Below are 13,522 nucleotides of genomic sequence, written 5' to 3' on the forward strand. Positions count from 1 at the left end.
CACGATAGACTTGGCCCAGGGTTTGCTATTCCTCCTGCTGCTCATCACGTAATTCTTCGTTTGCATGCTGGATCCTGTTCTTTTCTCAGCATTTTCTTTAACCAGCGAAAGTTGGAGCTCTTTGCTAGATTATAGCCCTAAGGTATTTTTGTTTCTATTTTTGGAAAGTCTCTACACGGGTGGCGGTAGGGGGGAGGACATGACTTGTGTTGAATTTTAGAAGATGGGACTAAGATTTTGATAGAGAAGGAGAAATGACAAGAGATAAAGAGAGAAGCAGGCATTCTGCACACCCAGAGTCAATGAGAGGTCCACTTCCAGATGTCAGATTCTTTTCTGGCATGGACCCATTAATTGTAAGCCCTTACTTTTTGGCATACCTATAGGAATTATTTTGGATGGAGCTTCCTTCACTGTATGACTGTTAGTGTACATGGAGTCAGAATTGAGAGCCCTCTTCTTTCATTGGCTACATTTCTCACTGTTTCTCCCCTCCCCTCCCTCCTCCTAGTCTCCCCCCTCCCTCGTCCTCTGTGCGCCCCTTCCCCTGCCCTGTGTTATTTGCTTTGGGCCTTCACTGAGCTCACTTTTACATGGTCCTGTTCTTTGGATGTGGGAATTGTGTTCCTTCTCAATGATGCTGGTGGGAGTCCCTTAATGAGCTGGGACCACGGTTCTTAAAGAGTAGTTCCTAGCCTGGCCCCGCCTGGCCAAATAAAACATTCTGGTTCCTAGGGATGAGTAATTTTAGCAAAACACTTTAGACTGTTGAACTACAGCTGTGTCTCCAACATGAGTTTTCAGTGTGTATAGTTATATTTCCAAGAGAACAGCTGACCACCTCTAGAAATACAGAACACCCCTCCCCAAATTAGTGAATTTGAACTAAAGTAAACAAGATGGATTTTTTAAATAAGATGGGTCCCTACATAATGATAAAAGGAAGGATCAACCGACAGGAACTTGTAACATTTCTACACTTGCATATATCTAATATACCTATTAGATATGTAACTAAAAACTGATAGAATTATTAGAAAACATGAAGAACTTCAAAATAAGAGTGGAAGATGTTAATATACATGTCAGTAATTGCCATTGAGCCACCAGGGAAGCCCAGCTGATAAAACATAAAAATTCATAAACATATAGCAGATTTGAAACACATAATTAAGTCTATCCATAATCCGGTATAGAACTGTGCCCCTAACAATTAGATCCTGCATATTCTATTAAAAAAAATTTTAATTGATTGGGTATGGAGGCAGATGGTTACTTATGTGGTGATGATTTCATAATGTATGCAAATATCAAACTACTATGTAATTTACCTGAAATCCATGTGATATTGTATGTCAACTATTTAAAATATATATTTTTTAAATAAATATTTATCTACTAGGTCAGAAGCTGGCAAACTATGACCCATAGCCCAAATCCAACCTGAATGTATTTTTGTTAATAAAGTTTATCAGAAAACAGCCACACCCAATCATTTACATACTGTCTAGGGCTGATTTTGCATAATAGCAGAATCCAGTAATTAATGACAGAGACCCTATTGCTCTGCAAATCCTACAGATTATCTTCTGTGTGGCCCTAAAAACCTAAAAAGTGCATTGATCCCTGTGCTAGAAAATAAAACAAGTCTTTTATTAAAAAGTCTTATTAAATAAGTCTTTTATTAAAAAATGTAGGCCATTTTTCCAACCACAATATAACAAAAAGGTAACTTTAAAAAAATCAGTTTGGAAATGTAACAATACACTTCTAAATAACTCATCAGTCAAAGAAAATCATTATAGAGTCTTTAACAATATTTAGAATTAAGTAATAATGAAAATGCTATAATATTAAAATGTATGGTATTCAGATTAAGTTATAACGTGTTAAGAAAATATATGGACTTCCCCAGTGGCTCAAGAGGAAAAGAATCCACCAGCAATGCAGAAAACACAGAAGGCAACGGTTTAGTCCCTGGGTCAGGAAGATCCCCTGGAGAAGGATATGGCAACCCTCTCCAGTATCCTTGTTTGAAAAATCCCATGGACAGAAGAGCCTGATGGGTTACAGTCCAAAGGGTCACAAAGAGTTGCACACAACTAACGACTAAGCACACACACACAAGAAATTTTATATCCTTAATGCTTATATCAGATGAAGAAAAGCAGTGGGCTAAATACCCAACTACAAAAATTAAGACCTCAATAGAGTATACTTAAAGTAAAGAATCTTATAGTGCACTAGAAATCAAAGAAGCAATAGAAAGCATAATAAAGAACCTAGTTGTTTTTTTTTAAGAAATACATCTCCAAGATAGAAGAAAAACAGGTTGCAAATAAAAAATGTGAGAAAAGAAAAAATATATATATATACATATAATAATCACCTCTCTCCAATAAATTTGAAAAGTAAAACAACAAATTACCTAGAAAAATATTCAGTTCAGTTCAGTTCAGTCGCTCAGTCATGTCCGACTCTTTGCGACCCCATGAATTGCAGCACGCCAGGCCTCCCTGTCCATCACCAACTCCCGGAGTTCACTCAGACTCGCGTCCATCGAGTCAGTGATGCCATCCAGCCATCTCATCCTCTGTCGTCCCCTTCTCCTCCTGCCCCCAATCCCTCCCAGCATCAGAGTCTTTTCCAATGAGTCAACTCTTCACATAAGGTGGCCAAAGTACTGGAGTTTGAGCTTTAGCATCATTCCTTCCAAAGAAATCCCAGGGCTGATCTCCTTTAGGATGGACTGGTTGGATCTCCTTGCAGTCCAAGGGACTCTCAAGAGTCTTCTCCAGCACCACAGTTCAAACGCATCAATTCTTCGGTGCTCAGCTTTCTTCACAGTACAACTCTCACGTCCATACATGACCACTGGAAAAACCATAGCCTTGACTAGATGTACCTTAGTCGGCAAAGAAAAATATTATTTACCAAAATTGAGTTTAAAATATGAAACATCTAAATAATTATATAACCATTAGAAATTGAAGCATTTATTAAAACATACCTACGAAAAGAATACTACACTCTGCTTCTTTTACTAACAGATTTTACCAAATATCAATAAACAGGTCATCTTAACTATATACAAATATTTCAGAGAACAGAAAATGAGGAGACGTTCCCAACCCTTTTATGAATTTAAAAAAGGTGAAAGTGGTAGTTGCTCACTCATGTCTGACTCTCTGCAACCCCATGGACTGTAGCCTACCAGGCTCCTCTGTCTATGGAATTCTCCCGGCAAGAATACTAGACAGGGTAGCCATTCTCTTCTCCAGGGATGTTCCCCACCCAGGGATTGAATCCATGTCTCCTGCTTGCAGGCAGATTTTTTACCATCTGTGCTACCAGGAAAGCCCTTTTATGTAGCTAATATAACCTCAATACTTAAACAAGACAGGAACAATACTAGGAAGGAAAATTATCTAAATAAATGTCTAAAATAAAATGGTAGCCAAAATATAACCAACATTATTAAAAAAGAAATATATCTTGACAAATTGGGATTTATCCTAGGAATAGCAAGAATGGTTTATTTAATATTAGACAACTTATTTTTACAGTTTTCCACATTAACAGATTATAGGAGAAGCCCATAAGATCATCTCAATTAATGCAAAAACAAAAAGCATCGCATTAAGCTTAACACCTATTCATGGTTTTATTTATTTTTTGCGGGGGGGTGGGATGTGGACCATTTTTTAAAAGTCTTTATTGCATGTGTTACAATATTGCTTCCATTTCATGTTTTGGTCCTTTTTTCTTGTTTTATGGCTACTAGGCATGTGGGATCTTAGCTCCCCTACCAGGGATCAGACTCAAAACCCCTGCATTGGAAGGTGAAGTCTTAACCACTAGACCACCAGGGAAGTCTCCCTATTCATGGTTTTAAAATGAAAGGACAAACAAACCTCTTAGCAAACAGAATAGAAGGAAATGTCATTTAGCTAAACATTTAGCTAATAAGCACCATCTTCTCATGCAAAGGTAGTGTGAGGGTTAAGCTTGTAGACTTAGACATTAAAAAGTTAGCTTCTATCATTATTTTTTAAAGTTGGGCTTATTGAGGAATAATTTACATAGTAAATAACTTACATAGTAAAATTAACCCATTTTTGTGTATGATTCCATGAGTTTTTTGTAATGCAACCCACTCCAGTATTCTTGTCTGGAGAATCCCATAAACAGAAGAGCCTGGCAGGCTACAGTCCATAGGGTCACAAAGAGTCAGACGCAACTGAGCACATACTGACTGACTGACAGTTCTGTAACCACTACAATTAAGATATAGGGCATTTCCAACAGCCCCAGAAGTTTCCCATCTCCAGTCCCCAGTAACTGTTGATTTGTTTTTTATTCCTGTAGTTTTGCCTTCTCTAGTACCACACATTATATAGCCTTTTGATTCTGGCTTCTTTTGCTTAGCGTCATGCTTTTGAAACTTACCAGGTTGTGTGTTTCAGGAATTTACTCTGCTGAGAAAATATGAGAACCATAGGGGAGTTAAGCAGGTCTATAGCTAGGGCAGATCTAGGTTTTGTGAGGCCTGAATCTTATGCAGTTTGGTGGGGTGGGGCCTCTCAGAAAAAGAATACAAAATTACAGATACTAAATAAGATATGAAATACATTGTTTTAAATAAGAAATCATAACAGTACTATTATAAACACAAGAATTCTGAAAAGTTTTATTCATTTTCATTAGATATGAAAAAAAATTTTTTTAAACTGTAAAATGCTTTATCTAATATATTCCTATATGAGAGAGACTTTCCATTTTGAACACACAAAACGAGAACCTAATTTTCTGCTTACAGTTTTACATTTCTGATGATTAGAAGAATTTTCCACTGACTAGTTTCTGGTTTCATTCGTCCCAAACCTGCTTTCTCCTCCACTTCCTGCATCATTCTAAGGAAGGAGGCATCACAATCCACAACTTCTGGCCCTGCACACTTTGTGTCAGATGTCTGGTAAGTTGGCATAGGGTGGTAGGAATATTCCTGGAAACATTCCTACACCAGGACAGCCTGCAATAGTTTAACTATAGGCTTTATGATTATGAGCCTTATTATAAGGTTATATTATAATATTTCATTAAACTCAGAGTCTGTCCAATCATCTCCCTCTAATTGGATCCCCAGAATGCTCACTCCAGCTCCAACATCACTCACTAGGATAGCGACAGAGATGAGTTCTGAGTGGAAATAGACAGTGGTCTACTGTATTTATTTTAATCCCCATATATCTGTATTTTGCTAATTTTTAAAGGAAAATTAACTGTGATCCACTGCCAGTACTCTCCCTAGGGACTTGAAGGAGTCCATGCAAGCAAATACTTAGAAGCTTACAGAAGTTGCTGAGAAATTGGATTTCTGATACTTCTCATGAAGAGGACAAAGACAGGGATTGAAGGAAAAAGATATGTGCAACTTTTAATTTTAGCTTTTTGCTCTTTTTGCCTGGGGTTGAAAAAGAACAGTGTACTTGACTCCACTTCTGGAAGAGTTTAACGAATCCCATCTGGTTGTGTCATTTTTTTAATGTAGATCCTCAGGGAGTTGGAAATAAGGCGGCCTGTCCTGGGGACTCCACTCCATGGGCTGAATCAGCCACTGGGACTGAGTGGCGCAGTCCTGGCTTCAATTCCTCAAATGCCAGCAGTCCTGGAGGGATCTAGATGCTGGAGCCAGGCTGGCTAGATTGGGTCCCCATGCTGTTCTTGTCATACTTTCTTAATGGAAATCACAGAACTAGCATCTTTACTTCAGAAGAGCAGTTTTCTTTTTGGAACTAAAAAGCATCACAGGCTGAAGAGACTAATTTATTCAACTAATTTATTCAACCTTTGTCTGATATTAATATCTGATATATATAAATATGATGTTAATGTAGGCTGATATTAATATAATCAATAGAGTATAATGTATTAATATAACCCCTGCTTTTTTATTGATATTTACATGTTACATTTCATCCATCATTTTGCTTTCAGCTATACTGTTATATTTGAGATAAGCTTCTTATAAATAGCATATAGCTGTATGCATGCTCAGTCATGTCCGACTCTTCGCAACCCCATGGACTATAGCCTGGCTGGCTCCTCTGTCCATGGAATATTCTAGGCAAGAATACTGGAATGGGTTGCCATTTCCTACTCCAGGGGATCTTCCTGATCCAGGAACTGAACCCGTGTCTCCTACACTGCAGTCAGGTTCTTTACCACTGAGCCATCCGGGAAGCCCCAGCATATAGTTAGGTCATGTTTTTTAATCCACTTTGTCAGTCTCTGTCCTTAAACTGGTGTGTTTAGATCATTTAAATTTATATAATTATTGATATGTTAGGATTCAAATCTGTCATTTTATCTTTTCTGTTTATTTGCTATTTCTTGTTTATCTTTCCTGCCTTCTTGTGAGTTACTTGAACTTTTTAGAATTCTGTTTTGATTTGTCTTAATATTTTTGAGTTTACCTCTTTGTATAGCTTTTTTAGTGGTTGCTAAAACACTAGTGTAGGTGTTGGCCTCATTACCACTGGGCAGTATGGAGAGTCCCGATTCTCAACTAGGCGTTCCCTGACCCTAGTGGGAAAGAGAGGTGCCCTTCATTACTACCAGGAGGAGGTGTAAGTCCAGGCTCACAACAGGTTCTCCACTGAACTGCATTGGTGGTGGCGGTGCTAGAGAACAGGGCTTTCCCACAACCCGTCAGGGATGAAAATCTCTTCAGGAGTTCAGTCCCTACTTGACCACTTCTGACCACCACCCTGAGGGAAGGTAGAAGAAAAGTTGGGGTGCCTCATTACAGCCAGACAAAGGTGGAAGGCTTGGACCCCCACTCAGCCTTTGCTGGTGTAGGCAGGGTCACAGCTTTTCTGTTGTGTTTGGCTGGAATCAAGTAGTTGTTATCTAAAGGTTTTCAGTCTTGGTAGGCTGTCTTTTTCCTGGTCATTTTGTTAAATATAGCATACGTTTGTTGGGGGTTTTTTTTCCTGCTCTCACTTAGCATTTCCAAGTTACTAGCTTCTTTAGCTCCAAGTCTGAGATAATGAGCTAAAAGAAAATCTACTGAGCTCCCCACTGTGTTGTTCCCTGGGCCTCAAGGTCCCTAGCCCGTCTGACTTCTCTCCACCTTTCAGAGATTTCCTCTGTTTGTTTTATGTATAATGTTCAGGGGTGTTCGCTGTAACTTAACAGGAGGAATAGGGGAAAATATGACTACTACTACTTTCTTCCCAGAAGCAATTCTATAAATACTTTTAGTGCCAACTTAATCATTCATTTAAAAAGCCCTGTTAATCTTCTACCTGCTACTGCTTCATTGGGTAGAGTCCTTTTTTTCACTCTACACAGTTATTAAGCAAGATTCTCCTGAAAAACAGAAGCAATAGGGAAATAGATATCTTTGCTACATATCTATCTATATTTATTGTTCTCTCTCTTTGTCTCTCTGTCACGTGTGTGTGTGTGTTTAAAGGAGTTAGCTCATGCAGTTATGGAGGCTGTCAAGCCCCAAGATCAGCAGAGTGGACCGAAAAGCTGGCCACCCTGGAGAGCCAATTGTTTAGTTGCAATTCTAGTCAGAAGGCTTTGAGAAACAGGAGAGCTGATGGTATAGTTCCAGCCCATTGGCCTGCAGGCTCCAGATCCAGGAAGAGCCAAATGTTTCATTTCAAGTCCAAAGGCAGAAAAAATTATCTTACTCAGTGTGGGTCATACTTTTAGTCCTATTCCAGCCATACCTGATTGGATATATCCTTCCACATTAGGGAGGGCAGTCAGCTTTATTCAGTCCACCCATTCAGATGTTAATCTCAACCAGAAACACCTACAGAGAAACATCAGAGTAATGTTTGACCAAATATCTGGACCACCCTGTGGCCCAATCAAGTTGATACATAAAACTAACCGTCTCGGGACTACCGGACTAGTTCATCTGTACCTAAATATGAATTCTGACCAGTATTACTCAAGACCCACATTTTGGGCTTTGAGATGTACAGAAAAACTCAAAGGGAGTGAGTGAAGTCTTTCAAAGACTCAAAAATGTGTTCAGATAGAACAGCCACTAAAATCTGGAAGACAGGATAGCATTTATGGGAAGTAAAAAACTTATGGTTACCATGTTTCTTTAAAAGAGCTTTTTAAACAGAAAAATTGTTTAAAACTTTTTTTCCTGATTCTTAGGATAATAATTTACTTTTTCCAGTGTTGAAAGATTTTATAAATTTAAAATAAGAATTTCTCATGATGTATAATCTTTTGTCACGTTTTCTTTCGTTACCCCTGGGGCCAACACACAGGTGTTGAGAGCTGGCTGGTTCTCAGTACAGGCAGCGTCACTTGTGGGGGAAGAGTTTGGACTCAGATAGATCTGGGTTCCCAGGTATGTGACCTAGGGCAAATTACTTTATCCCTGCAAGGAACAACTTTTCTATCTGAAAATGAAGAGTTCAACCAGGGAACTCAGTGTGTGTTCCTTAATTAAACAGGCTCAGTTTTAGACATCTGAATAATCTTCATTTGTGCAGTTTTATAAATAACACTGCCACCTTGGTTCTTCAATCGCTTTCTTCATTTTAGAGTTTTCTTAAATTCAGCTTCTTAGAGCTGAAATTAAGGAGTCAAGGGACAGAACCCTCTGAAAAAACAGTACCAAGATTATGCTAGAAATGGGAGAACGAGAGAGGTGCTTTTCTAATTTTTAATCATTATGTTTCCTAGGAGCATCAGATGGTGAAGGAGGAGGAGACACGGAAATGACTCAGCAGGAGACAGCTCCAGGTCCTGCCCCGTCAAAGAAAATCAAACCGGTGAGAGTCACAATTGTTGGCTCTGAAATCAGCCTCTTCCCTTCTGCAGTGTTCCCTGTGTTCCAGTGCCAGTTGTGGGTGGGGTTTGAGGGAAGCTTGTACCTTCTCTGCCTTTGAAAGAGTCAGGCTTCATTAATTACAGACCAGCAAGGTAAATTTTCCCTCTAGTGGTTTATGTTTTTTTTAATAATAGAAATGTATTGTATAATAATGATATCTCAGATTCTTGTAGTATATTCTTACCAAAGACCCAGCCTTATTCTTTTGGGTATCGTTCCTAGGAGGAGACAAATAGCATAAATATAGGCAAGATGAGCCCCACACCAGTACATGGTCTCAGGGCCAAACCATGCTGTGAGGAGGCTCTCAGGGCCGCATGACTGTCTAGCACCATGTCTGTTGTGCGAATTCTTATCAGAGATTCTCCACCTTCGTATTACCACAAGTGGGAATCTGATAAACTTTGCTCCTTAGGCTTACGATCTTTTATTGCCTTTTCATTCTTTTTACTGGCCACTCACATCCATTTGCAGCTTTTTCACCTTATGTGTCCCTCCAACCGAATTGGCAACCATGTGTGATTTTTAAAGGACTACCTACTGTCAGTCCAAAGTCACCATCTCCTTCTCAGGAATGATTTGTGATCTTATTCATTGTTGTTGTGTAGTCACTAAATCACGTCCTACTCTTTGTGACCCTCTGGACTGTAGCCCGCCAGGCTCCTCTGTTCTTGGGACTTCCCGGGCAAGACTACTGGAGTGGGTTGCTATTTATTTCCTTCTCTGGGGGATCTTCCCAACCCAGGGGTCAAACCCGGCTTTCCTGCTTTGGGAGGCAGATTCTTTACCACTGAGCCACCAGGGAAGCCCATTTTCATTGTAGGTGGCCCTAAACTCATTCCACTAGAGGGTGACTCTACTCAAAGTTTGTGACCAGGCTTAGGATAATTGTGGGAAGCAGTTTTTGCATTGCGGTTACCTGCAAGCAGTGATTCCTTGGGCAAGTTAAACTCTCTGTGCCTCATCTCTCTATTGGTAAAATGGTGTTAATTGTATTTTCTTCACAGAGTTGCTCCGGGGATTAAATGATTAAGCTCTTTAAACAGTGGTTGGCAAAGAGTAAGCACTGAAGTGATAAATATTATAGTGAAATATACTTCAGGTCTTTTATTTTTTCTTTGTGAGGTGGGGGATGCAGAAAAATTTACATAGTTAATGTATAATCCATCTTGGTTTTCTCTCCAGCCATTAAATATTTAACTCCAACGTCCTGTATAAATTTCAGTTTTAACCATTCTTTCTAAGACCTACAGGTTAGCATCTTTAGCTTTTCAATTTATCTCACCAAGATGGGGTTTGATTTTTATCTTAACTTACTCCACTGACCACACCATAGTCATGCCTTCTTTAACTTCCGCCTCTAATCGGTGCCTCACTGCAGAACTTGTTTCCCAGTATCCTTTGTAGCCCATTGACTTTCTTTTTCCTTACTTTCTCCCTTGATTTTCTTTTTGATTGCACCTCACTTTTTCTGGGCTCTTTGGTGAAAGAATAAATTTGCATTAATAAACTCACTCAGGTCTGAATCTGTACTCTTTTTATTGGCAGAGCTTTCGCCTTGCTGAATATCCACCTATTTTTTTACCTTCTTCCTCCTTGAGTCTTCTTTTCCCACGATCAAGTTAGGTAAATGACAGAGAACCACAGGAAGAAGAGGAAAATTGAGGAAGAAAAAGTTAAACACGTTCTTAATTGCCATGAGCGTTCACCTATCTTTCAGCAACCCGTTTCAATAACAATAAAACAAGTGGTTGAGCACTCAGTACAGGCGCTGTGTAAGGTCATGACTCACAATCATCACAGCTGCCCTGGGAGGGCAGGGAGATCCCATTGAGATCCCATTTGACAAAGAACCTGAAGCTGAGAGTGAGGGGTACCAGGAGTTATGACCCATTTGACTGCCTTCAAGGCACTCCCTGAGAATGACACTGCTTCCAGTTCCCTTTCCACCTGTCCTTCCTCATTCAGCTTGGAAAAATTAGATTTACTGCGTCATCAAGTGCTTTGTTGGTCACATACCATTGGTATTTTCTGCTAAGGGAAAAAAAAAAATCACAAAAAATTAAGATTTGACTGTTTATTTTAACCTCTTTCACCCTGCTCTGATTTCTTTTGCTAACAAATAGCTTTAAAGAATCAAGGTCCTAGGTAGACACAGGGCCCTAATCACTCTCCCAGGCCTGTCTTTACTGCCCTGATCAGAGAATTCACACAGGGATCTCCTTGTGCCCTCTGCCTTATTTAAGTGTTATCCATCTCACTCCCTGGTCTCCCCACCAGGCTGTACACCTCTGTGCATTTTCACTGCCGCTGGCACAGAACCTTCCCTGAACTGACACTCATTTGTGAAAAGGAGGCATGAATGACTAGACTGGAATCCCGGTTTTCTTACCACTCTTCCCATCTCAACCCTTCATGTCCCAGCTGTGAGGCATCAGCTCCCTGACTCTGCTGCCAGTGGAGCCCCCTGACCCTTGTCCTATCATCAGCCCCTCCTTGAAGGGCCTCCCACCTTGATACTAGAGCTGGGAGTCTTTCCTCTTCCAGCCCTAGTACCGCACAGTCCCTTGAGCTCCTCTCTGGCCTCCCCGTCCTGTCTCCTGATGCTCTGCTCCCTCTGGAACGCATCTCATCACCCCAAGGACCACCTTTTCATCAGGCTGACTGTGCTTTCTTGAGTCCTTCTCGAGCTGTTTATGCACATAAAGGTTGAGTCTCCAGCTAGTTTTCCATAAGCATCTTCAGTTCAGTTCAATCGCTCAGTCGTGTCCGACTCTTTGTGACCCCATGAATCGCAGCACGCCAGGCCTCCCTGTCCATCACCAACTCCCAGAGTTCACTCAGACTCACATCCATCGAGTCAGTGATGCCATCCAGCCATCTCATCCTCTGTCGTCCCCTTCTCCTCCTGCCCCCAATCCCTCCCAGCATCAAAGTCTTTTCCAATGAGTCAACTCTTCGCATGAGGTGGCCAAAGTACTGGAGCTTCAGCTTCAGCATCATTCCTTCCAAAGAAATCCCAGGGTTGATCTCCTTCAGAATGGACTGGTTGGATCACCTTGCAGTCCAAGGGACTCTCAAGAGTCTTCTCCAACACCACAGTTCAAAAGCATCAGTTCTTCGGCGCTCAGCACTCTTCACAGTCCAACTCTCACATCCATACTTGACTACTGGAAAAACCATCAAACCTTGACTAGGCGGACCTTAGTCAGCAAAGTAATGTCTCTGCTTTTGAATATGCTATCTAGGTTGGTCATAACTTTTCTTCCAAGGAGTAAGCATCTTTTAATTTCATGGCTGCAGTCACCATCTGCAGTGATTTTGGAGCCCAAAAAAATAAAGTCTGACACTGTTTCCACTGTTTCCCCATCTATTTCCCATGAAGTGATGGGACCAGATGCCATGATCTTCGTTTTCTGAATGTTGAGCTTTAAGCCAACTTTTTCACTCTCCTCTTTCACTTTCATCAAGAGACTTTTTAGTTCCTCTTCACTTTCTGCCATAAGGGTGGTGTCATCTGCATATCTGAGGTTATTGATATTTCTCCCGGCAATCTTGATTCCAGATTGTGTTTCTTCCAGTCCAGCGTTTCTCATGATGTACTCTGCATATAAGTTAAATAAGCAGTGTGACAATATACAGCCTTGATGTACTCCTTTTCCTATTTGGAACCAGTCTGTTGTTCCATGTCCAGTTCTAACTGTTGCTTCCTGACCTGCATACAGATTTCTTAAGAGGCAGGTCAGGTCCTTAGGGACCAGCATTTCATTTGTGTCCACTGTGGTAGCCTAGCACAGCCATAGGTGCATGATTTGTTTGGCACATATAACCAAGTATTTGTTTTCTAACAGTAATTTTATTTTATTTTTTCCTGGATAAAAAAGGAAAATAAAAGAAATTATTTTTTGCTATATTTAAGTTTTGAATTTTCTTTTCAGATTCACTTAGTTGTTTGCTGTTCTTTAAGGTTTTTTGTTTGTTTGTTTTGATTTTTTAAACTTGCATAGTAGCTGCCTGGCCTTATGCTTTTAGCTGTAATGCACATTTAGACTTTAATATCACCAGGCGAGAGTATGTGTCCAGTTGGATGGTGTTTCCTCCTTTGCCAGAGCTGGGCCTGCATGTCTCTTACTGAGTCTACATCTCCCATCTGTCCAGTTTTTCAAGCAGCAGATTTATAACTTTATAAAAGTTTTTTACCCTTACAACTACATCATCTCTAGCAACCATTTTACATCTGAATAATCATCCTTGGCCTCCTTAATAATGTGAGTATAAAGAATTGCCAAGAGTTCTTTTTTTTTTTTTTTCCCAAATACTGCTTCCAAAATAAATCATGAACTCCCCTACTTCTAGAGATTGCATCACCCTCTTTCCTCCTCAACATCAGTCATTTCAGAGCTAGCCCTTAGTGACTTTGTAATTATGGTTCCCAGAATATAATCCCTTATGAGGGATTTCGTGACTTTTCATTGATGCCTCCATGATGTCAGTAGTCTTTTAATGGTTCCATGACCCATCCTCTCCCCATCAGAGACCACACTGAACTTCTTTTTTCTTGAACTAGCTTTTTGTTTATCTCCTTGGATCATAAAAGAATCTTCAGCAAGAGTACTTACCACTTTCCCATCTTACTTATCTTTCTCA

The 13,522-nt window shown here is 40.1% G+C and overlaps 1 protein-coding gene across 3 annotated transcripts in view; it reads left to right on the forward strand.

Moving 5' to 3' along the window:
• Positions 1 to 13,522, forward strand: part of CMSS1 (cms1 ribosomal small subunit homolog) — a 399,921-nt gene that overhangs the window by 349,068 nt on the left and 37,331 nt on the right. For all 3 annotated transcript variants that reach the window (XM_052642246.1, XM_052642250.1, XM_052642258.1), the window contains one exon: positions 8,728 to 8,816. In XM_052642246.1, coding sequence (XP_052498206.1) covers positions 8,728 to 8,816 — 89 coding nt within the window. The remainder of the gene's footprint in view (positions 1 to 8,727; positions 8,817 to 13,522) is intronic.

The sequence above is a fragment of the Budorcas taxicolor genome, chromosome 1 (assembly GCF_023091745.1).
Source record: "Budorcas taxicolor isolate Tak-1 chromosome 1, Takin1.1, whole genome shotgun sequence".
Classification (NCBI taxonomy): Eukaryota; Metazoa; Chordata; class Mammalia; order Artiodactyla; family Bovidae; genus Budorcas; species Budorcas taxicolor.